The sequence below is a fragment of the Lichenostomus cassidix genome, chromosome 3, assembly GCF_008360975.1.
Source record: "Lichenostomus cassidix isolate B80296 chromosome 3, HeHo_3.0, whole genome shotgun sequence".
In the NCBI taxonomy this organism is placed as follows: Eukaryota; Metazoa; Chordata; class Aves; order Passeriformes; family Meliphagidae; genus Lichenostomus; species Lichenostomus cassidix.
The window spans coordinates 43,658,418-43,681,403 of NC_139483.1; the positions used below are offsets into that span (position 1 = coordinate 43,658,418).

The window sequence follows — 22,986 nt, forward strand, 5'->3', positions numbered from 1 at the left end:
GCTTGCATCAGTGCAGGAGAGCTCTTTGCGTGGGGGACAGCTCTGGGTCACAGCATTACAATTTATGTGTGCTCTTCTGGAGCTCCTCTGACTTCTTCCTGCATTTCCTTTAGAAACTTCTCCTGTGCTCTGTACAGTGAATGAGAAGAAATGGTTTTACTGACTTTGAAGGCTTGAATTGTCATTGAAGTGATTGCAATTGGACTTGTATTGCAAACCAAAGATGACTACCAAGCTGTAAAAATAAACCACACAAATCACACCATCATACATTTAATATATGCACACATGAGTTAAGTTGTTTTGTAATTGCTGTTTGATATTGTCTTGGAGTATCCTAAGAGAATGCTCATCTGTGTTTGAGCAAAAAAGTCTAAGCATAGCATTTGTTTTGTTACGTAGATGGAAGTGTAGCAATCTTGAGAATATTTGCACTGAGCAGGTGAAAAGCAGGTGGTTCTGACTTACTGCTTAGATTTGGAATTTCATGTTTAGACTGTTTATCTCACAGTGCATACATCAGTCTTCAGAAGTTCAGCTTGCTTTTATTGCATGAAATATTGCAATCCTCTTCTGAATTCCAATTTGCAGCCTTAATGTGGCATTTGTGAAGATATTGGAGCTGAGGAGTAGGTATTTTCTGTGCGTGTGTGCACATCCTTCTGTATGGCATGGAGTTATGGGATAGAAGGTGACTTGGAAGGAAGCAGAGCTTTAGCTAGCAGTATGAAATGGATGGCATATGCTGTCTAGGTGTAAATTATTCTGGTTATTCATTCCCATTGGCTTAGAGACCTACTGAGCCTCTGCTGAACATGGTTTCCCCTTACACCTGACTTTGTAACTTACAGCTTCCAAAAGCTTAGCTTTGGCGAGCATTTTCTAAGTGATGTTGGAATTGTATCCAGTGTGGACACGGCTAGAGAAGATGACCTTGGCTGACGATAGGTACAGGTATTAATGGCAAGCTGCATGAAGGATGTAATAAACTTGCCAGTTCCCAGAAGAAACATTGTTGCTGAAGCAACTGAAATGATATGGCAAGGGAGATACCGGACATGCTTGCCAGGATGCTTGATCTCAGCGCTATCCTTTGAGATTTTGCCTTGCGGAAGGCACGGGCATATGGTTCTTGTCACACGTGTAAAGTTACTGATTCTACAGATCTCTATATGCACTTCTTGGTGCCCGCTTTTGGATTTACTGAGCGTGTTTCCTGGACAAGAAGATACGTGTTGCTTTTTTAAGTTGTGCTCCCGTGGTTTCTGGTTAACTCCAGACCTATCTCCACTGGTTTAATCCGTCGGGTGTCCTTGTCTGCTCTGGCTCGTGTGATCCTTAACCTAAAAGTGCGAAGTGGCTCAGGGCGGGACAGGGACTTCAGGCTAATTACAGGCAATGTCCAACTTCATTAGCACATCGTAGGTAGGTCTGGGGGAGTAGGAACACGTGTCAGTAAGAGGGGAAAAAAGCCCAAACAAAAGACAGGTATGTATGAAATTGGAAGAGCAGCCGGGCAGGCGTTGCGGTGAGGGGTTTTTGGCCGGAGCACGGAGGGGAGGCGATCCCCGCTGGCGCTGCCCTGCCGAGCCTTGCCGGCGGCGGGGCTGGAGCCGAGCGCCACGTGACGGCCCGGCGGGGATAATAAGCCGCGGCAAGGAGCGGCGCTGGGCTCCTCCGCAGGGTCAGCACAGGGACCGGCAGCAGCGGCCAGGCAGGGACAGGGAGACAGGGAAGCAAGGTCACCACAGGGCAGCACCTACCTGGCAGTTTCAGCCTCTGCTCTCTGCAAGATTCGTCAATATTCATTCCCTGTCACCTTGGAAAAAGAAAAAAAAAAAAAAAAGAAAAGAAAAGACACTGCTACCTACAACCCCTCAGCAAGTAAACTAAACTTAAGTGGTGGTAGAAGCCACAGCAGCTGAAGCTGATCCCCGGGTAGCATGAACAGCATGAACCAGATAGAAACAAACATGCAGTACACCTACAACTATGAAGAAGATGAGTACATGACCCAAGAAGAAGAATGGGACAGGGACCTTCTCCTGGACCCAGCATGGGAGAAACAGCAAAGGAAGGTCTGGAAATAATGCGTATCTGTCTGTGTGCTTCTGTGTGGAATGATGTCCTATCTTATTGCCACGCTGTGTCTGGAATTGTCGGGGTTGTACAGCAAGGGGTCTAATAAAATATATTTTACATTGTATAAACCATGTATATAATATATAGTAGCTATGTTATACTTGAGGATAAAGCATTCACGTTTTTGAATATTAAGTGAAACCTCTGTCAGATGAAAATAATTTATGGGAATCAGGAGTTAATTTTTATATTGCACTGGAAATACTCTGTCAGTACCTCTAGATTTATATATATGTATTTCAGTAACTTTTAACTTCACTTCCTGGGTCTTCCTTTTGGAAAGCAGACTCGGAATTGATGTGTGTGCCTGATTGATTTTCAAAAGGAGTAAATTGCAATTATAAACAGAGATGAATGAGATGGTTCAAAATTAGTGGACAAAAAAGTTTGCAATATTTCTGAGAGGAAACTGAGAAATCACTTCTGAAATTGTGATCTTGCAAGTCGACTCTTATTAGAATTTATTATTTATCTTCATTCTGACTGTGTGATCTGACCAGGAAAATATTGCCTAGAAATATATTCAGGCTATATTTGGAAAACTATACGTCATGATTATGTTTCTGCATGCCAGTTTGCTGTCGGGGAAAAAACAGGTCTGCAAACTCCTTGGAATACACCATTGTAGAAAAAATGCTTCTTGCCTTTTAGGTGTATGAAAACTATTGTGCCACCAAGTACTGCCCATGTTCTTTTTCTGAATGTAGGCAGAAATTATGATCCCATTGTCAGTGTGTCACTGCTTTAGTACTTAAGTAATATTTGCAATATCTGATTTCATAATATTAACTTTTTGGAAGCATATGGAAAAGAAAGGTGAAATAATGCAAAGGATTTATTGCTTCCTAATTTAAAAGGTGATGTTGAAGTCACAGCTGACAGATCTGGGATTAAAAGGTTATCTGCTGGTTACAAGAATGAAAAAAAGGGAGGGAGAGAGAGGCAGTGCTCTGGACAGTGAAGTTGAATATGCATTTTGTGTAGGTGAGCAGCTTAAGTAGAAGGTGCCAGTTCAGATCTTATGACAGAGTCCGTCCCACTGTTACATTCACAGTTTCTATAAAAGCTATACTATAAAAGTATGATTATAAAACTAAGAGATGTTAGAATTGTTGGGGCCAGTGGGTTTCTTTTCCCTTCAAACTTGTAGAACCAATATTTTCCTCTCAGATTTAGCTTCTAGCCTTCCTCCTCCTGTGATTTTTAGCTGTTTTTGTTCATTTTCTTACATTCATGCCTGTTCAGATCCTGCTGTATAAGGGGAGAAGTTCTGTTCTAAGTTGAAGTTCACTTTTCTTGATCTACCAGCTGCTGCAAGTCCTAACTAATAATTAAGTTGTACTTGTCAACCCTGGCATTTGTTTTAATTTGACACTCTTCAGATGGTGAACAATACTTTTATGTTTTATAATGAGAATGGGAATTATCTTAGTGCTAAAGTGCTTTAGTGATTTGAAACTGCTCAGTTGTAAGAGGTTGTGTTACATCTGATTAGGATTCAATTGTCCAGTATTTCAGAGAAGGCTGTTTTAAAAATAAAATGGACAGATTATTAAATATTAATGAATTCTAATGCTGTCCTTCAATGCAGATGAAGGTAAAAAAGCAGAGAGAATTGGGATGATATAGATTTCCTTATGTTTACAGTAAGTCTCTTGACTTTTACAGGAAAGCAGGGAGCAATTATACTATATGTTTCCCTGCCTCTGAACAGGCAATATTTCAGCAGGAAGTCAGATTTCCGCATTGACAAATTAAAGCAGATTCTGCTTTACTTCCATTGAGTAGAGAGTGTGGTTCTGCTACTTTATGTTGCCAGTTCCCAGGGTTTAGTTTTAATATTAACATGATACCATATTTAAATAAAATTTACAAGAAAGGATCCTTATTCCTTGTCTTAGAAAGGAGTCTGAATTTACTATTACACAAAAAGTAAGTACTCACATGATAAAGGACCAGATAAAATTTGTAAAATGTCAAGCCTTCTATCTTTTCCTATTTTGTGCTAAGACAGTTGCAGAAAGTGTTTCCTTAGTTTCCTTATTCATTAGGAGAAGGTTGCAAATACATAGGCACAAATCTTTGTTCTAACTGGTAATAGAATATTCAGAAGTGATCTTGGTGGAGCCCTGGCAGTTGGCAGCATATATTTTCTATTAGACTGCCTGGAACAACCCAAAAATAAATGCCATTGTTTCTATTGTGGGCTGCCCTCTCCAGACTTGCCATTTCAGTGATATGCCTGGTATGAAATCTGTCAACAGATGCTGGCGACACATGATGACGTCCATAGGATTACAATGGAGGTGATGCCTAATTATAACCATGGTTCATAGAGTATTATGGTCTGCTGCAATCCTGGCTCCTTGGTGGTCGCAGATGTCCAAAAATATATGAAGAATGCTATAGAAAAGAAAGCTGAGTTGTAGTTTAGCATTGTCTCACTGAATGTGAACAACGTTTAAAATTACTTAATTGAGGTAACATTTAGCCTCTGTCAACTCAGGAAATCAAGAAAATTCAACAATTTGACCATTTCTGTGTTAGACACTATTGGCAAAAACTTAAACAGGATCATATGGCTGGGCATTTCAGACAGCAACTTTAAAGGAAGAAAAGTTGTGTTTTGGATGGACGTGCTGTCTACAATAGAAACTAAATAGAGAACTATGGCCTTTGTGTCTTTTGAATATGTAGATCTGTACCATGAGATGGGAGACTTCTGAAGTCTGCTCCTTGACCCACTACACTTCCACTGCTCATGTGCACTTCAACAGCAGCTGAAAGATCTATGGAAGTGGCCCCTTGTTTCTTCAGTACTACACAGAAAGAAAGAAAGTATTGGAAATTAGAAAGTCTGGCCAGAGAGGGTGGGATTCTCTTCGTTCTGCTCTGTAACCCTAGACAAGGTCAGCTCACCTCTGACCTCAGTTTTCCCACTGGTAGAAAGAGGACAGCAGTGATATTTGTAAGAACTGGTAGAAGTAGTTTGTTCTATGGTGTGTCAGACTAGAGATCAGCTGTCTTTCAGTCCCTACCCTGCTCAATTGGAGTGGAAGTCATACTATCTTATAATGGAAGACTTAAAACATAATTTCTCTTAATAATAAATTTATTTACGTTTTCAAGAGAAGTTCAACAGACTCCACAAACCCCTTAGGTTTTGCTACCTGTGTCTCAGTATAACTAAAAGGAACATAAATGCAGTGTCCCTTAGTTTAGGAAACCAAGCATGGCGATGCTACTCGAAATGCACACATTCTTTATTTTTGCAGTGTGTTTGATCTGCCAACACTGCCTGGTGAGCCATTTGTTAAACAGCACTCTTGCTTATTTGCAACTTTTGCTATAAATAATTATAGGAGTGAGTGTGCTTTTTTAAACTTTGACATGAAATGTGGTTTGTTAGATTTCCAAGGAAGGCTATGAAACAAATGTGGTCCCTTTTTCAGGACAGTTGTATTGTATTGTAAGGCATTAAATTGAGCTCACATATTTAACATGTCCCTTCTGCAGTCATTCAGACATGTCTGATACTACTGCACTAACACTTGTAAGAAAAGAACTGGGAACATGTTCCTTGCCTTACTGATGTTGTTATAGATGAATGATCTTCTTCCAACTTGCTGTATAGCCCAGCTACAACTACTTTGTTAATGCAGAAGGGTTTTAATGTAGGTGTCCATGTAAATTATGACCATTTTGATGAGATTTTTATATTGGTATAAAATAAATACAGAGACTTAAAATATTTATTTACATTGATATTGCCCTCTTTCTGAATGAAAATATTCTCAATGACACTGAATGTTGTAGGTGAGTGAGGACTTCAGAAAAAATTCTTGAGGAAAGAGCTGTGTCTTTCCAGTCTTCAGCAGTACATATCAGATTACATTTTCAGTGCAACCTGTAAGAATTTATCTGCATTACCTCCTGTGACTGGTAATATAACTCCTGTTGTCCTTGCAAGTAAAAAAAAAGCATTTGGAAGTCACACATATGGCAAATTATTTGGCAGGAGCTATCAGGACTATGGGTTATGGGCAATATTTTTATTTTTCTTATGTTGTTGCAGCTTCATTAGGTTCAGCAGATTTGAGAGGTTCATTGCAGCCTGAAAGAGAAATTGACCTTGTGTTCAGTCTGATATCAGTGTCTATAAATAGAGTTACAGTCAGTGTCCTGGATTTACTCTGAAGTTTGCCTGGTCTTCTATGGATGGAATCTAAATTGATTTCTTATCAGAAACCTCTTCCTCTAAAAATTCTACTGGTGAGTGAGAAGACAGATGTAGTGGAAGGAAACAGCTTCGTTCTTCAATGGAGGAGAAATCTGAATGAATGAAAAGTAAATGTAAGGCAGAAAAGGATTGGCAGGAGAGGCTGGATGTCACCAGCAAAATTCAGTACTGCAGAGCCACTTCTCATGGATTTACAGGCTTTGGATTGAAATCATTGTTGTGGAGAATATAGCAATATCTGTAATGTGTAGAGGGCATTCCAGCCTAGGTGTTCCTCTTTTATTGAGATTATATGGAAATAAAATTGGTTTGTTTGTTTGTTTTTAAACCGTGTAAAATTCTCTTGAATAATGAGCCTTGGGGTTAGGCTCCCATGGCACAGACAGAAACCACCACTAGAGGGTTTTTACTGAGGTGACACTTTTTACCCACTTGAAATACCAGTGGAATTGTTGAGAAGGCATGGATTCCCCTCTGCAAGTGAGCAACATGAGCAGGGTCTGGACATGAATGTAGGAGGTGTGAGGGAAGCAAAAGGTCTGCTCCTTTCTGAGCGAGAACGAACCTTCTCATTACTTATTCGTGGTACTTACCTGTATGCAGTTGGATATTTCTTATAAAGATGAGGGTCCTGAGGGGAATAGCTGTAGAATGAGTTTCAGGAGGGGATTTAATATGGCAGCAGGAAAATTGTCCAGAGTCACAAATGGAATGATAATGGAAAAGCCACGTGCCATGGTAGCATATGCTGGATCATATGCTGAGTCCTACACTGCAGTTCTCTCCTTCCCTTACCTTTTATGAAGATAATGAGGGTGATGTAGGTGTCTTAGGAATTCTGTTGGTTGAAATGCAGGATTTTCCATTAGTATGAATAGATAATTAATAATTTCAACAATTTCACCTTTTTAATGCATTTTTCTTTCTAGAATTTAACAAGTATTTGGCTGCCTTGTATAGAATAGCAATGTCTTGCCAAATGATACACCTTACTATAGATGCAGAGTGCACCTTATGAAACATCAGGTTTCAGCATTCCAAGGCCAAATGCTCCTCCTTCAGGTGCACCAAGAATTTTCTTTCAAAACAGTTGATGCCAAAAGCTCTAGTATTAAGCACACACAAAGAGCATATCTTGTTTTCTTTTAAATCTAGGGTGCTCTTTAAGTGATGTTTTCAGTGGGAGATGGCCACATAGAAGATCTGACTCAGAATTTGGTAGTCAATGCACAAACATTTTTTTTTTTTTTCTGCAACAGCATGTCTAGATTTTTCAGCATGTACTGTAACTGTCCCAAGTATTAGACACTGATGCAACAGAAGGCCATTGAGTGGCAGTTTCTCTCATCCTCTGAAGAGTTGCCATGAGGGCAGAAGGAGTCTCAGTAGAAATATGGGATGTGTTTATGGCTTGTTCTATGCAATTGGCCTCTTAGAGATTAGTGCTTGTTAAAATAGTAACATGTTAAATTCCTCTTGCTGATGTCACTTGCATGGAATGGTGCTTGAGAGGAGCATGCTGAAAGGATAGTGGAATGACCATATTTTGTCTTGGAAACTTTCAATAAGGTGTGCAGCCCTGAATAGTGTGGTGCTGGTATATAAAGGAAAACTAAGAAAACACTAATACGAAATTCACTTTACTAGAAATTATTATGTCGGTCCTTTGGTTGAATGAGAAGGTTTTCTTTACCAATACTGAGTGAGAGAAATCTATGTATTACTCACTATTATGTTTTCTGTTTAAACTCAAATGAACCTCTCAATGTTGACCCATTCCAGGCTCTGTATGCTTTTGAGTGTTGTCAAATTGATAATTCCTACAGTCTCAATTCAGCTGCTAATTGCCCTTCACCCCCAAATATCTGCCAGCAACAGAACGATAGGATTATGAAAAGAAATTATAAGAACCATTTTATAATGGGAAGCAAAGGCTACTTCCTACCTTCACCCATAGATATACAGCACAGCCTCCCCTGGAACTCGTATAGTAAAACGTCTGTCTGTAGATATGCTGATCCAATTAGTGAGACAATAAGGATTGGAAGAAAGTATGGATCTAAGTGGGTTTCCATAAGCTGCAACCAAGGTGCTTAAGAGCTAGAGAAAAGCTGTGTGTTAAGCAGTGGACTTTGCAGTAATCTCTTGGGGGTGGGATGTCTGCATCTTGCCCGAATCTCTGTTTGGGTTACTGGAGAGCTGAAGAGAGGCATGGAAGGTGTTTGCTTGGAAGACCTATGAGGGTTTTCAGCCCTGAGACTGCAGTAAAAGGGAATCCATGCTTATACAATTTCTAGCCCTGTGCAAGCAGAGCTGGGCTAAATTCTGTAAACTAATATACATCAGTAAGAAAATATCATGATTACATCATCAGTTTCCAAATTAAACTAATACAACCCTGGAAGATGAATTTTGACTGCTTTTGGCCAATGGGGCCAAGTCAAAGTCTTTCACCAAAGCCCTTCCATCCTCTTACAAGACAAAAGACATTATTATGATGGAAAAATCAGATACCAACAAATACCTCACATGAATTGATCACTGTTGCAAAAATTCTGATCTATTTAATGATTTTTAGTTTAGGCAGTAATCTCTGTATTGCACTGTACAGTTCTACTGGTTAATTTAAAAAAGACTGGGCATTAAGGTTTTCTTTAGTTGCAAATGGTGAATAATATGTAGGTATTAGTAGTACTTTAGAAATTGTACTGTGTACCCTGCTTTGTTCTTAGAAGAATACGTTGGATTTGTAGCTGGACTGCAGGTAAACACATCAAAGGAAGAAACATGTCCATGAAATAGAATTAGATGGGAATTTGTGCTGCTTCACTTTGTTCCAAATCAAAAAATGTCCCTTCTGTGTGTTGTTTTATATCCTTACAAATAAACAAATATAAAAGTGCTTACACAGTTGGCAAAGTTGAGTTGGCTTGAACGGCTTTACTGCCAAGCATAATTTCTTCTGAGCCATAATTGTTGGGATAAACAATGTGTAGCTAATGTGGTATTCCTCCACTGTGAGCAGTGAGAAGTTGCTGACCCGGAGTGAATATCTGTTTTATGGCCATACATTCTTTACTGTCAGCTGATGCTAGAAGGAGAGTGTATTCGCATCGAGCACTCAATTTCTTCCTAAATTAAATTTAATTCCTAGTAGTTTGGGGTGATTTTCACATCTTCAGTGTTTGGGAAACACTGTTTCATGAAATGCTGTGATAAGAGTGTGTGACATTTGTTCTTGTATCACTGGATTTGTTGGTTTGAAATATGCCTCAGGTTAAAAGACTTGATGCATAAAGGTTATCGTAACTATACAGGTCCTATACAATGCTCTATTTCTACACGATAAAATTGGGCATATATGTGTTTAAAGACAGAAGGTTCCTATTTTCACGTAATTTAACCAGCAAACACGGTGTTATGATCACCCTCTGTGCCTCTACAGAACCTGTAGTAGCTCTTCCTGCCATTAGTACAAGGAATACTGTGCAGATCAAGACAGTGTGGTCTCAGTAATCCTCAAACCAGTGGTGTGAAAGGCTTACAGGGCAGGTGTTACTGCTTTGCAGGAAGAGACAGAGGCAGAAGACTTTGAAATGCAGTGATCTCCTTTTATGAAGGTGTCTCCTACTTAAAATGGTAGCTTGTAGAAATACACTTCACACTTTTGAAGGCCTGTCCAGAGGGAAGCAGAAAGTGACAGCTGTCTGGCTGATTTTAAGTTAGTTTCTATATTTGGACCTAAAATTTCTGTGTGCACACAGGGGAGAAAATAAGTCCTAAATTTATGTCATAAGTGCAAGAATGGGCACTGCTGCTTCTATGTCTGGTCCTAGTTTCCCCTGCTTTTGAATTAGAAGGACACATTGCTTTGTCCATGTCTTCATCTTCAAAACAGTGGTTGTAATCTCTATGTGCTGGCTTTGCAGATGGAAGTGCTCACTGTTTACTGTACTGATGTGACCAAGATTTTCTATTTAATTTAAATGCTTCCTCCCAACTGCTCTGAACTGCCAGAATTTCTTCAACTTCAAATCTGATGTTTGTTTTTATTTCTCTTCAAAAAACTTGTAATTTAAAGAAGTCCAACCATCCATTATTTTGGTAACTCGCAGAACTTAATTTAGAGCAGACAGATTCTAATCTTAACTGCCCCCCCAGAAAAGCCTTGCTCACCCCCACTACCATAGCAGGAGTCTGTGGAAAGTGACTACCCCAGGCTAAAATTAGCATCCATGATTATTCCTTAAGCATCTAAGGAAACACTCATATTTTTTATAGGTGTTGAACACCCAGGCATTTCCACTGACGTCAGGAGGAACTTCTGTCTATTTTGCACCTTTGAAAATCAGCCTGCTATTTTGGCAGTCACAGAAAGGCTTAACCATCTAGCATTAAGTGATTTCTTTTTTAACCCCGTTTTATATTTAACCTTGGCACCAGCGTAGCTTTTCACTGCTGCAAGACTTAAGACATTGCACTCTTTAATGTGGAGGAAACTGGTACCCATCTGCATTAAATTCAAATTTAAAAAAAGCAAAAAACCCCAAACACCCAAGTATAAATGATTGTGTAACTCTGGAGTATTATTTCACCTAGAGAAGTTCCTTTGGGCAATGAAAACCTCTGTAGTCCAAGCTCATCTCCAGCTCTGTTCTGGAGAGTAGTTCCACCACACGTTTTCTTCAGCACAGTAGCTGACCATCTTTGACTCTACTACTATCCATAGACTTCCAGTTCCCTTCACTTGCTGGTGCAATGATCTTCTGCCATATACCAGATCATGGAAGAAATTTGAGGCAACCCTCCCTCTTCTTAATACTTCTTAATCCTTAATCATTTCAGTAATGTAGTTTGCAGTGCAGCCCTACAAGCAGCTGTATCTGTGCATACACATATTATGTATTATGCACTTATCATCCATCTGGCATTAATATTAAAAGACAAGAAAAACACCATAAATGAGGCTGAAGTTGGCTTTCTTTCCTTTTGTCTATAGCCTTCATTTCCTTCATTTCCTTGACTGAGCACAGGTCCCAGCATGGCTCCTGTTGAGAAGAGATATGCTATAAACAAAGAACTGTTTATTTAATTGATGAAGCAGTTTTCTTATCACAAACACTGAGCTGTCTAAAACTGTTCTTTATGCTTCCAGCAGTTACAGTCATCATTGTTTATTTACCCATCTATTCTTAGTTAAGTGCTTGAGAATAGGTTACTTAGTTAAATTTCTTATTCATATATAATCAAGTCATCCAAAGATCCTGACTAATGTTTTGCTATTTATTCTGGTTTAAAGAAAAGACCAGTAATTTAGGAACCCGAGCCTCACTAAATATTATTTAGGAACTCTGAAATTTTTCTAAATGTCTGCTGGCTGACAGGGTATTTTAAATGTTTTATGAAATGTTATTCTATAGATAATGAAATAACTCAGTTCTTTGAGAATCAGTTTCTTAAAATAAGTATGAAATAAAAATGGATTTTTTTAGTCATCAGTTACAATAATGAAGTAATTCACATGGACAGATGATATGCTTTGTGTATTGAGAAATACTGCATTGACTAATGTGGCATATATGCCACAGAGTAGCCTTTTGTTGCATAATTTGGAATTAATGTGTGAAGTTTTTCTTTCTCTATAAGAATCTCAACTGAAACCTTAGTTTAGATTAGAAGTGAACTAGATATCTTCAACTGTACTGCATAACACAGTGCAAAGACAACATTTACTGTGTAAATATTTTAGGATCTGACTATTGACAAATTTTCCCATAATTTATTTGTCTTAGGGACTTAAGGATGTGTGTTTTGGTGAGTGTAAAATTGAAAAAACTTCCAGTGTCTGTCAGAAGACCTGCTTTTATGATTATGGAAGTGCTTTAAAGAATGTTGCTAAATTGGATAGAAACATAGTTTTATCCCACCCTGACCAATTTGTAATAGATTTACTTACTCACCTGGCAATGTAGTATATAATTACTGGATAAAGATAGCATGGTGAAGAAAATCAACAGAGAAAGCAAGGGAAAGACATTTGGAAATCCAGTCAACTAAATCCTGGATTAGCCTACTTTAATTAATCCTTCTATTTCCAGAGGGCATACCTTTAGTTCCTTCCATACTGTAATGTGTGAATGCTTCTTTCATCTCATCCTAAATAGTATTTGGCCATTTAAATATGCATCTGCTGAAACAAAACTGTTAGCCAATGCTATCTCTGATAGTTCATGAGCTCTTGGGAAACCAGGAGGAGCACTGTAGGGTACAGCTGGTGGAAGAAGAACCTGAGACTGGAAATAATGGGAGTTCCTATCTCTTTGTTAAGAAGGTTCATTTGACACTTACAGGGCAGTGGTAATGCATTGTCTTTGTTTGACATACTTGAGGGACAGCCCCAGGCAGTATGAGGGGCATTGACTTCCCCTTTAAAACACACCTGCAGATTTCTCCCTTGCAGATCCACCACAATATCTCTTTTTGGATTACCTAGGCTTCATTTTTAACTCCCCACACGGAGAGGCAAATGTAACAGAGATTATTCTTTTCTTCTGTAATAGTGAAGAAGTGGACAATTGGAAAAAAATATAGACAGAGAGAGAAAACAGTAAAATGGCTGATCTCAGATATTTTGTCATTGCTGAAACAGTTCCCTCCAAACCTGTTGGCATTTTTAATGTAAATCTTTTTCTGAAAAGGTTTTCTAGTTTGTTGATACTCCTGTGAAGCAGAAATGCAGGAAAGGGGGTGCTCCACAATTAACTCATTCTGAGCTATTTAGAAATGGGTGAATTTCTTTTTACCCTACCACATTTCAACTTTGTGTTGGATATTTTGGTCCCGTGACATATGAAATACCTTTTCCCATCCTTTTGTTTCTTGGTTTTTCAATACTTAGATCCAAAAAATACAGCTGCTTACATATAGCTCTTTGTCTAACTAGCACTTAAAGTGAGACCTCCCAAATGTCACTTTGCTCAAAAGTGATCCAGAAAGCAGCAGAATGCAAATAGGTCTCTGTTCCATTAAATGAGTATGCCCACGAAAGTATCAGGAGTTGTCTTAAATTTTTGCACCCAAGATCTGTATCTAAAAGTGTTGTAGAGAGCAAGAGAGAGGGTAAAAGAGGTATTTGGGAGCATGCATCGGTACTCTGGAGTTTCTTACAGAACCTACACACTTTATGCTCTGCAAGCTCTCTGCTTAGTTCCCTACCTGACTGTTGGGGAGGGGTGTTTGGGCAGCACTTTATGAGATATGAATATGTACCTCTGTAAAAATGCAAAGATGAACTCTTGTACATGGGTGACAGAATCCATTAAAACCCTTATAAAAATGTGTGCATTTCTTTGCTGCACTAAACTCTGTGCAGTGTAGTGGCAAATCTATTTTAATGCCCTGACAACTGGGCAAGAACTAATTTATTTCTAGGTATGCACTGTAAGGTTCTGTGGCGTAAAGTGATCGGAATGCTGTGTAAGATGTTAGTAGCTACACTACCTCAGGTTGTAATGTCAGGCATACTTGTTTATAGAGTGCACATGCAAGCTCTGCAAAGTGCAGTGTATTGGAGCAGAGGATATTTGGTTAGGATGCTCTAAAGTTAGCTTACCCTCTTAGAGGAAAATACTGTTGTGCCATGCAAATAGCTGGCAGTCCTCAGAGGTTCAGTTTGGATGCTGTGAGCTCCCTGACATGCTCTGTAGGAGTACCCTGGTTCTGTCAGAAAGGCACAGGTCCTTGTGGGTGATGCATCTCTATTTCTGCAGGTGTCAGCAGGAGATGTTTTGAAGGGCAAAATTCGGCAGTGCTGCATGTAATAAAAAAAAAGTCTCCCATGATCTGTTAATTGTTTAGTTATTGAATGCTAGAAACAATATGGCCAATTTAAAGAGATCAGCATGTTCATAAACTTTTCCTTTGAGGGAAATACAAAATCAACATCTGAAAAGAAAAGAGAACAAAAGCAATTGACCAAGAATAGATTATTCAAAACTTTGCATTTATGTTGTTCCATTGATTCCTTTTTTTTTTGTTTGTGTTTGGTTTTATTTTTAAAGCTTTACTGCCATTTAAGAACTGTATTCTGAATATACTTGATTCACAGATGATTTTTTCACCAATATTTGTTTTTTGAGGATTATGAAATACAAGTTCCTTCATGTGCTACAGCATTTTAAGTTTTCAAAATGTGCATGAGCCTGTGAAATACACTCTATTGTAAAGATGAACAGAGTCCTTCTGACTCTGCATTTAAAGGTCTCAGTCCATGGAATGTATTTATATTTCACCTCTCCTGTCAAATAAAGATTTTGAATATGTAAAGCAGTTTTATAGCTTGAAAGAAGTTGTACAAAAAAGCTGTGGAATAGCATAAACTCAAACATTGAGTCATTACTCACAGTCTGTCTTTTCACTCTCATTTGGAGAATGCAATTTAATATGGGGGCTATTATAACTTTGAAATTTGTTAGTAATTTGAGAACTTTGTTTACTTCACAGACTATACCATTATTTACCATTCTCTAGTGCTAATCTTCGACTTTGAGAATGTGCATTGAATAATGGTATGTAATCCAAAATCCAGAGGTATTAGTTCTGTTGTGATGAGGTATTAACATACCTGTTGTTTTACAAAAAGGCAAAGAAATCACAGTCCTCACAAGATTTTTGTGTGAATGTCAATGTTGTCATGCGTATTGTTACTGAAGTAGAAGGGAAAATGAAGAGGTAAGAGCATTATAAACAGCAAGGGATTGCTCCCCATTACTCGACCAAGCTAGTATGAATTATCCAGGGCTGCCAAAATGCAGCTGGATGTGTGCATTTGGACAAAGGATTCTCATAGAGTATTGCCTGGATGCTATTAGGGACCATCTTTTTCCAAGGATTCATGCATATGATATGAATGAACAAACTATACTGCAAAAATAGTAATTCACATCCAAGAGAAAGCTGACTTGCGCTGCTTAGCAAGGTGGTGACATTATTAATTAAAAGTCTCAGTATTGCAAAGCCTTCTGAGTGGAATATTCTAATAGGTCCTACACCCCAGCTCATGATGAAAGATAACCTTGTGCTGAAAATGGACTTTTAATTTATTGGTTGGGAGTGCATGGCTGACGGGAACCTTTCACTTTTAGGTCAGTGTTTTGAACCCAGGCCAGGTGAGTAAGTGACAAGGTTGCTAACACATGCAGACTGTTTGGTAATATCTATGAGGTGAGTTGTATGCTCAGTTTAGCTCTCTAGGGGACAGGTGTCCCCATCACTTAAACCACCAGAAATGGCAGCTTCATTGGAGGTGCCCAAAACTGACCTTATTAGTGAGAGGTAGGGACAGTGACTTTTCATCCCAGAGGTTAAAGCTAAAAAAATTTCTGTATGTGAAAATGCTTTCTCAGATTGCATCTGTGGGGTTACCCACAGTCATTGCTATTCTTAACAGCTCCCTGAGCCACTTCTTTCTCCATACTGAAGGGGCTGGCACACTTCATAATTCACTAAGAGTTTAAGCAGGGAAGGATAACTAGCATGTAACCAGATTTACAGTAGTGGGTTACTGGTTTATACTAAACAGCTAGATTTGGTTTTCAGATGCAGAATTAACTGTGAATGACAGAGAACACATACTGAAGATGTTGGTGGTTGTTATGTATTATTTTCCATCTGTTCACAGTAGGTTCTGGTTTTGATTCATTTTTTCACAGTTCTTTACAAGATATTTATAGTTTTGTCAACTTTCTAAACTCTCTTGCTACTCTTCTTCCTTGGGCTTTTTTTCAGGGTAGTGTTTGAGCATCTCAAATACAATGGTCGATTTCCCCCCACAACAGTGCTGTGGAATATGAAGGTTTTATTATTCTTATTATCTTTGAATACAGAAGTGGGACAGGGAAAAGCATTCAGCTATGGCTCACATTTGCTCCCATTGTTGTTAAAGGATTACAGTCCCTTATGGGGAATCATTGGTCATAATTTGCTCAGCATTTAGGGCAGTAAAAACATTTTTAAAATTCCTGTCTTAAATGTCTTAAAGGCTGTTGCAAAGCTGAGGAGAAAACACAAGTGTCAGAGATGCATTATCACAAGGATGATAATACAGACCTCAGGAAATGTCCATACCCATAGAACAGGTCATGGAATCCACTTTCTTTTTATTTTGGTTTATTTAGCTTCCCATGAACACTCTTCTGCCTATTGACTTTGACACTCTTTCGATCCTCTATTTCTTCAGCTTTGTTTCATTATTATTCTCTGTCTTTACCATCTTCTTTTCTTTTTCTCCAATATCACTGACAAATTTCCAATATTAGATTTCTTTTTGCTAAGGGAAATTAAAGGGTCATATGAAAATAGAAGAGGGAAGTGGGGATCACCATGGAAAGAACACCCTGAAAGAAACAAAATTTACAGCTATCTGTTGCATGCCAAATGCTTGGATTCCTACACAAGGGAGTTGTTTTCTGCTGAGTGACTTCTTATTTTGTAGACTTTGGATCACTTATATACCTACATTTTAGGCTTCTCAGACACACAGTCTGGCAGGAAAAAGAGTCTTCTTGCTATTATCCCTTTTCAAGGCTGCAGTGTAGATGTCAGTTAGGATAGGAATCTTCCATGAAAATCATAAAAAGTATGATTGGTAGAACTGAGACTTCTTGCTAGTCTGAATCTGGCTTTCTTCAAATTATTTCACTGATTTGTTAAGATTAGTTTGGATTGTAACTCTGCCATGAAACATGCTTACAGACTCATGGTTTTGCTGTCTTACTCAAATGTGATAAGTTCTTTCATCTAATTGAGTAAGTGTAGTGTCGGTAATGCTTCAGGGCAGATTCTTACAGAAGTCTGCTTAATAAACCCTTCCACTTAGAGTGGGCCACTACTCACTGTTAGTAGGAATAAACCCTCTGACTTGCTAAACACACTATTTTTTTCCTCTGTGGTTTTGTGTTTAGTTTTGCTCTTTGATAAATAGCTGGCTGCTATTGCAGCCAACTTAGGTACATGACAAAAGAGAGAAGTGCTCCTGTAGGGTCTTGGTGGGGGACCTTTAAAATTCTCTGGCTTAACCAGTGGAACTATGACTAATGGCTACAGTTTAGATAGACAAAATCATGACCAGTGGACATGTATGTACCTAAATGCAGGTTTAGAACTGTAGTACTTCATAAGTTTTTGCTTGCTTGTCCTTGGAAGTTTAATTTTTAATATACTATTTAATTTAGCAAAAGTTGATGCTTGCTTGCCTAGTTTCCCACTTTAATATAAACAAAATATGCCAGACTTCTTATTGCCTATAAGATTGTGTTTCTCCCTTTTTTATTAAAATTACCATATGTAAATTTGCCACAGATCATTCTGCTTAGTAATAGGAGTCTGTTAAAAAATATTCAGAATTCAGAGAACACATCAGAAAAGGGCAAAGTGGATTTTTTCCCTGACAGTTCCTTTGTCTTTCTAATTCCTTCACTTTACCAAATTGGGTAGGTTGCAGTTGTAAAGATAAGAATGGGTAAAGATATCATACTATTTTTAAAATGCAAGGTGAAACCATACCCATGCTTTTAGGTTTTGCTGGATCCCTACCTCTTTTATTTCTGTGTTATTTTTCTGAGCAGGTTTCTCTGATTTGCATAATGCTTGAAATCCCAAAAATTAAAATATTTAGACCAGCATTTTCCTACAGATCCTGAGTACCTTTTAGTTTCAAATAGGATTTTTAATATTGCATATGTTCATACTTCTAAAATATCCATGTTTTTGTTTGAAAATACATTTGGAATAGACAGAATTATTTTAAATTGAAAAAATAATCTATTGTACTATTGACAATCCTATGGTACTGCATGTATTTTGAGATGTCACATAGTTGGATTTTACAGATGCTTGTAAAGCTTTCTCATATGGGTGTCATCAACAGTTCTGAAAAAGGAAGGGACTTCTTTCAGGGAATAGAGTTGTTGGAGCATTCATTACATCCACAGTTCATCAAAGCCCTGAGTTGTCTGAAGATTTACCTAAATTTTCATGCTTAAGACTTAGGCTTCTCTCTTGCATGTAAAGATGGGCTTATGTGCCTAAAATGTCTGTCTTTTCCACCTATCTCAGGTGATCCAATAAAGATATCCGCCTGCTCCTAACAAATTTTGCAATACTTTAACTGCTTTAGCCTCTTCAAAGACCTCGTGAAACCTCTCAGCTTCCTTCCTTTCTTTCCTGTTCTTTTCTTAAGAAAAAAAGGCTGAGGTGAGGATAGGGCAGGCAGTGACCCATACTAAATTTTCCATGCAATTTGCTACCTCCTGAGTTTTTTCCAGTTTAGACCACAGGAACAGCATAAACTTTCTCTGTTGTCTCATCTGAAAGAAAGAACCAATGTCACTCCCTTTGTAACAAAAGGCTTAGTAATCTTGACATTTCTAGGGGTTGAGCCTTGCTGAATGATTCTTCAAGGGATATTTACGTGCTCTGGGGTTTTTTTGGTAATAGTGAGCACTGTAAAACAGACGTGCAGTCATTCAGTACTGGAGGGAGTTGCATGTTTTACAGGAAACCCTAGACTCACGTGGGATTAGGCCACCTGCTTTGCAAGGACTGAGGTCTCCCCAGGCTCTTCCATGCAAGCAAAATGCAGAGTGCCAGTAAGACATGTGCAAAGTCCTGTGTGATGAATGCATCCCTTTGGTGACTTCTCCTGTGAGTGATAAAACTAAGGGACTGGGAAGTTCCTGAGTTAGTAGAGCAGATCTGCTGACAGTGCAGCATATGCCGACATATCATCTCTGACACCATCTGCTCAGTTATATGGATGGGTGTGCTGGAGCAGGAAGGGCTTTCCCCAGCTTTGGATTTGGGGTCCTTGTGATGAAGCTTCTACTCACTTCCATTGTGATATTGTTCTGTGCTTATCCTTTCTGTTGTTCCCAGGAATTTGGTTTGGACATAGTGCCTGTGATTTGAGGGTTTCCTTTTCATAAACTTTTGGAATATGCTAAACATTTCCCTTACCTTAGCCTTCATTTCATCCTTCACTGTGCTTTCACTCTGCTTCACTTGAGTTGTTGCTGTTCTCTGGTACATTTGGTGTTAAAATCCTGCTTTGCTTCCTGATGTTCTGGTGTGATCCTGTTGTACTGGTGAACCCTCTCTCTGTTATAGTTATTCCAGTTATTTAACTAACATGTGCCAATACATTTAGGTTTCCACTGCAAGGGAAAAGAAGAGCAAGGGAACAGTTAATAATAATTCTACCCAACAACTAAAATGTAAGATTGTATTTATTTTCAATTAATAAAAATATACTCATGCATGTATACAAGTATAGCTGATCTAGATGTCCTAGAGACAGCTGAAAAATGCCATGTGTAGTCATTGGTTTACATCAAGCTAGTTTAAAAATTCTGTGCAATTTTCTGCTGTGTTTCATCTTCCAGCCTCTTCTTTTGGGAACAGAATAAACAGTTGAGAGAACTAGGGCCAGCACAGACTGTATCCTAAGCCCAGAGAAAACCCCTGATTCTGCAGCCATCAGAACACGATGTGGACACAGGAGCTAGGAGATCATGTTGCAGGCTCACAACTTATATTTTAAAACATGGACAACAGACAGATGGGAAATTCTTCAAGGGGAAACCTCAGTCTGGCCTACTGGGAATGTTCTGGCAGGGCTCCTTCTGTAACACCCTTGCCACGCACTCAGAGCCCAGTAATGTTCTGTATAATTACAGAGTGAATCACTGCATCCCATTTAGCCTACAAGTAATAAAGACCCTCAGCTAACACAAAGAGAGAGGAAAAGCCTTTTAGAAGTAGGGGTGTAAAGCAGTTTCAAGAATCAACTCTACCAGACTGAAAGGATTCATATGTATATAACCAAATATATTGAAAGTTTGTATTTGAAGTTAATTTTAGTCAGGTGTGTTCTCCTGCTCTGGTTATTAGAATTTAAGGTCCACGTAAAATAAGTTGTGCTTGTTTTCCTTAGCAGAAAATATTAAATTTCCAATTCAAGCAAAACCAAATGACTCCTGTGAGCATGTAGCCTTTCTTGGGCTACTGGTAGGGGTGCAGACAAGCAGACACATGGCTTTTGAAATAAATATTAGTTTTGAACACTTACAAATATTATAGCAGACAGAAATTGATTTGAGTTGGACGAGTGAAAGGCAGAGTTAGCCTTGATATGAGATTTATATATTAAATAGGATACAGGTCCCCTGTGCTTCATTAGGCTGGATCCACTTCTCAATTTCAATACTGAGTGCAAGCAAATAAATCTTTCTGAACTTGTGGAGTGTATCTCCTGTGCACCCAAATTATGCTGTTGCTTTAGTGATGTTTATTATGGACTCACTGTCGGTGCCAAACTAGTAATTTACTTTGCATCTTCAGGAGGTGGAACAAGTTGTCTTGACATACCAGTGGGTAAGGGTACTGGAGAGTGTGGTGGCTGGTGCTTTCTCAATCCTCTTTATCCATATTATCACATGCACATGTGAAACTTGTTATCATAGCATCTTGTTTGCTGGCTTTGAACCACTATCAAAAGTAAGTTATTGTTACACTCACATAAAAAGGACATGTGGGCTTTCTCAGAAGTGTAGGACAATTCAGATCTCAAAGACACAATTTTTCACAGCAAAGCATGTCCTTCATTGTGCCTGTATAAAAATACTTACTCAAAGTGGGCATACCCTGTTCTTTTTTTGGCACTATCTGCAGTTGATTCATAATTAATTAGGGATACCTTCTTTTTCTGCCCCTTGGTTGCAATTCTACTTGTCAGAGGCTTGTAAAATTAAGTGGCCTGAGTAAATTACCAGGTAAGGGATTTTTTTTTTTCTGTGGGTATACACTTTGCCATCACAGATCTGCGAATCTGAATTATGGAGAATATGCTATTGGCACTCTTCACAAGGAGGCTAAGTGGGCATAGAACATAAACTGCATCCTCTTTCCTGGAGTTAGTGTTTCCAAAATAGACCTGTGACAGCAGTAGACAATTAATGGTGCATTAAGAGAACATTCACCTGTGGGATTGCAAATTGTTTGGCTTCCTGCTCTGCATCCCCTCTTCTGGGGTCACTCATCTAGGAATGCTAGCAAACTTCCTTTTGTGGTTACAAACTTGGAAAGGAGAAATTTTTATTTATTTGTCTTTTCAATTTGTAGAGTCATGTATGGTAAAAAAATTCCAAAAAGAAATGTCTAGATTTCTAGACACTTATATGTATCTTTCCTGGTATTCAGTTTTGTGCCTTCAGTTCTGCCTTGTTTCTCTGGGAAATCTTATACTCTGAAATGTTCTGTACAGCTCAGCAGAAAAAGGAATTTGCTTTGTCTAAGTCATTTAATAGCTTTTAAATCCCAGTGGATTACAAATTTCCAGGGTACTATATGCTGGCTGTATCTTGATCTCTAGGACTTGAATGTGCTTTGAATTGTTTCTCAATAACTATGAATAGAATTGTTAGTTAAAGCCAAAGCAGTGACAAGTGGTATCCCAATAAGAATACATGGTTGAGGGTTAAATAAAGTGTGGCTTGAGGAAACTGTTAAATTTGCAAGTTATGTTTTGCAGGAGCCTTCATGCAGTCACTAATGAATTGCATCACTGAAACACAGTTAACACCTCCCTAAGTGTCATTCCTATGACCATGTTTACTCCTAGGAAGGATCAGTTAGTTTGGAAGGTCCCAGGCTGTGAAGCCACATACCAAGAGTCTGCTGTGAAGTACTGCAGTGGCATTTCCATTCGGAAAGGGACGGATAGCTCACGCCATTTTATGGCCTAGGGCACTGATAAAACACTGAAAGCTCTGAGAAACTGTAGTTTAAATAAAAGATGTAGTTCTCTTATTCGAGATATAGAAGATAATCAAAACTATCTAGATACAGATGGTCTAAATAAAGGCTCCAATCACAGCAGAGTGCTTCACTAGAACTTGTTATCTCATGAATGGAGGCCTTGTGGTAATTCCAAGTTTATCCTTCAGAGTGCTACAAATGCCAATACTACTGGAAAGAGTCTTAAATAACCTGCAAATATAAAAAAGCAGATCATAAAACCACTGTCATCAAACTATTTCTTGAAAACAGCTTGACTGAGCAGTAGCAGCATCTTTTCCTTGTCTATTTCACAGCAATATTGGCTGCTTAGTGTCTGCATAGAATGAATGAGATGAGAAAACTTTGTCTCTCAGCAAATTCTGCACCATAAAAATGTCTATTTTCATGAGAAACGATTTAAATTATTTGAAAACTTTGTGATCTTTGGATAATACTTATCTTTTGTGTCTAGCAGTGCAGCATCAAGTAAGTTGATTCATATATATGTATATTTATATAAGCTAAGAAGTTCCAGAATCCATTCCTTCTTAAGAAACTGAGAAGTAGCCTTCTTCACAGTAGGAATCAGATCTGTATTTTTGAGACTTTTCATCTGCTGGGGTTGTTGCCATTAAACTCTTAATTAAATGAAACATGAGGAAAACTCATTTATTTGAGTGGTACAAGGTGAACATTTACAATAAATATCTAAAAGAAGAGATGGAAATGGCCGAGGTTTTTCTCCCAGATCTTCTATGAGTTTAGTATAG

General features: G+C 38.4%; 1 protein-coding gene across 1 annotated transcript in view; it reads left to right on the forward strand.

Annotated features, from left to right (window-relative positions):
• The first annotated feature begins 1,655 nt into the window (after positions 1–1,655).
• Positions 1,656–22,986, forward strand: part of ACTN2 (actinin alpha 2) — a 67,800-nt gene continuing 46,469 nt past the window's right edge. The window contains exon 1 of the mRNA XM_085055529.1: positions 1,656–2,078. Within this exon, the coding sequence (XP_084911655.1) occupies positions 1,944–2,078 (135 nt within the window). The 5' untranslated portion in view covers positions 1,656–1,943. The remainder of the gene's footprint in view (positions 2,079–22,986) is intronic.